A 3068-nucleotide genomic window follows, 5' to 3' on the forward strand; every position below is an offset into this window, starting at 1 on the left:
TCTGATAAACGAAACCATAAAACCACCAATTATTACAACATTGTGGGAAGCTTGTTTTGTTTCGCAAATCGATAATTACTGAATTTTTTAGCATTTCAAATAAATTTCAAAATTCATCTAAAAATTGAAAGAAAAATAGATTTCATCCAATGTAATTTCCAACATTCCGTGCGTTCACAATGTCGTTTAGATTTAAAAAAAGAGAAAATTACCAATTAATATGAACATTTTCAAAAATTATAAAATATTATACAGGTGTACTGTGATATTCAGGATGTCCAGAAAATAATGATGGCTTAAAATTTGAGGTAGTAATCATGATTCTGCCAAGCGTACAATTCTTACACTTGCAACTACTCCCTTCACCATTAGGTAGCATTTCCTTCTCAACAGTCCATCTATCATCGATCATAGTGGATCCTTAAAATTTAAAATTGCACAAATCTAACTTTTGTCAATCAAAAAAATTGAAAGGAATAGAAATCAAGACAGTCCAAATTCCTTCATTGTCTTTCAAATTTGACAGATATTTTGAACTTTTCTTTGCAACAATCTTTACTCGAAATCAAAATATACAAAAATGTATTCTGAAGTCAATGAGAAGATAAAAAAAAAGAGAAACGAAAAAAACTGAAGTGAAATTAAAAGAAAAGGAGTTATAAATATTGACAATTTTTATTCCTGATTATTTATGACATTTCCATATGACCCATTTTATGTGACAAGCTAAAAATTTTAAACCAAAAGTTAACGGTTAAAGTTGAATTATATGAGAAGATCGATTCTCTCATTCGTTTTCCTTACGTTTTTTATAATAAATAATTATAACGATTACGGTAAGTGCTAATTTGTATTTTTCTATGAAAATTTAATTAGGTGGTTGATTCGATAATTTATCTGAATGTGATTATCCACAATACATAATTAGGATCTCAACAGTAAACAGAATTTTGAAAATAAACAACAATATCTTCCATAGATGTGCTTAAAATAAAGTAAATATTAATTGTTTTTAAATAAATAAATAATTAAGCAAGCAAATGAAAGCAATACATAGTAATAAGAAGATAATGATAAGGACGATAAAAGGCGAACAAGAAGCAATAAAACAATACAAAAAAAAAAACAAGGGAACAAAAAACGTGACGTTTAGATTTCTACATAACACTTTTTATGTATGTTTTTTTACTTCTATTTTTTACTTTTTAAAACTTTACGTACGTGTTCAAAAAAAAAAACTTACTTGGGAAAGAATTGACAGCATAATTTTCTGTAATTGTTGAAAGTGAAATTGGTCGATATTTTTTTCGACATCGTCTATGTTCATGATGTTTTTTATAGTTTTGTTTGCAACGTTCATTAGATGATATTTGCATATTGTGAATATATTTTGGATATAAAAATTTATTCTGAAATTAAAAAATTAGAACAGATTTGATTTATCACGTAAGCAGATTCACCTAATCTATAATGATTCAAATAATTATTCAGTTCTAAAGATCATTCTATCTGAAAAGCATTTGTCATACATGTCAATCATCGAACTATTAATAACTGATTCAGATGACAATTACAATTTCATTGAATTCTATGTAACATGAAAATTTCCATCTGTCAAGTGATTTAAACCAATTAAATGTGAACCTTCATGTAGTAGCAAAAAATTAGGCCTATGCAAAGAATAATTAACCTGGATATCATATTGTTCGAGAGATGTTATCGCCGATACTTGCTGTTCCTTCTCTGAAATAAATCCAATATGTTTGAAGTACAAAATCGATATTTAATTTATCTTCGGTATTCAATTGGGATTAAAATATGAATTCATTTTTCAATGTTTGCAATTAAATTATCGAGTAATTGAAAATTCTTCCCACGAATTCCTAATACATTTCAAGTTTTACCCTGAAGTTCCAAATTTTAGTTCCAAGTTTTTACCTTGTTTTGTCTTTACTCTGGCAAAAGTAAAAATTTTTTTAAAAATTTATAATTAAAACTTAATTCCAATCAAAATAACATCAATATAACGATAAACACAATAAAATAAACGGTTTGACCATTTAAATTTACGGGAAATTTTTAGTTTTAATTTGTTGAAAAAGTTTGATCCTTCTTTACCCTAGTCAAATACAAGCTATGGAAATTATTTGATTATAAAATGAAAGAAATGAAAAGGGCGCAAAATCAAACTGACCATTGCGCTGTTGTCGCAAGCAATATTGATGAGCATCATAAACAGGTTTAAAATATGCTAAATAAAGGAGCGCAAAAATTAGTAGAAAAACTCCCAAACATGCAAAAATTGTGCAAAATATTGCAATCGTTGTATAACATTCGTTTTTGACAATTGGTGGTGATTCGGAAAACATTACAAAATTCAAAATAGAATATTGGATCAGATGGATTACGTATTACTTGCAATTACTTTAGCAAGAATATAAATAAATCTGAGTCAAAGTTAAAAATATCTTTCTAATAGAATTAGCAATTCAGAAATTCAAGAAGGAATAATAAGCGCATTTCAGGTAAATGCTAACTGAGTACGCTTAGATAAACATAATTGGTTATTTTGGGCACGAGATTTTGGCGCAAATATTACTTGTCATTTAGCGCTGATTGATTTATTCGTGCTAATGATTGTATTATTTTATTTTTAACACGAATAATTTATGAGAAATCATCGATAAAATTATCGATAATTATTCCAGTCTGTATTTTTTACGTCTATCAATCGAATCGGTGACAGTATTTGAGTATTTCTCGAAAATATTTCATAAAACTTCAGATAGCTAATAATGATCGAAAGTAGGAAGACAGAATGAAATGATAAGAGAGAGGAAAACGATCAATTCTTGTTTGTTTGTAATTCTCAATCCGATCCAAATAGCACCTCAATGGATGAAGTAGCAATTTAATATTGAATTCAACAATAGATATTCAATCGTTGCTGTTGCCAGCTGTCACCATAACAACGCAAAGCTTTCTAATCGTCATTGTTAAGTTTATTATTATCATTCCAAGTTTGATAAGCACATAAATCAGTGATCTACTTAACATTTATGTATTTC

At 27.6% G+C, this 3068-nt stretch overlaps 1 protein-coding gene across 1 annotated transcript; it reads right to left on the bottom strand.

The window, feature by feature from the left end:
• Window positions 1-247: 247 nt before the first annotated feature.
• On the bottom strand, window positions 248-1376 carry LOAG_08609 (hypothetical protein; the record flags this gene model as incomplete). Its single annotated transcript, XM_003144139.2, has 2 exons — window positions 248-420; window positions 1244-1376. The coding sequence occupies 2 exons, from the start codon at window positions 1374-1376 to the stop codon at window positions 248-250; spliced, it is 306 nt and encodes a 101-aa protein (XP_003144187.2).
• Window positions 1377-3068: the final 1692 nt, after the last annotated feature.

Source organism: Loa loa, assembly GCF_000183805.2.
Source record: "Loa loa unplaced genomic scaffold supercont3.161, whole genome shotgun sequence".
Lineage (NCBI taxonomy): Eukaryota > Metazoa > Nematoda > Chromadorea > Rhabditida > Onchocercidae > Loa > Loa loa.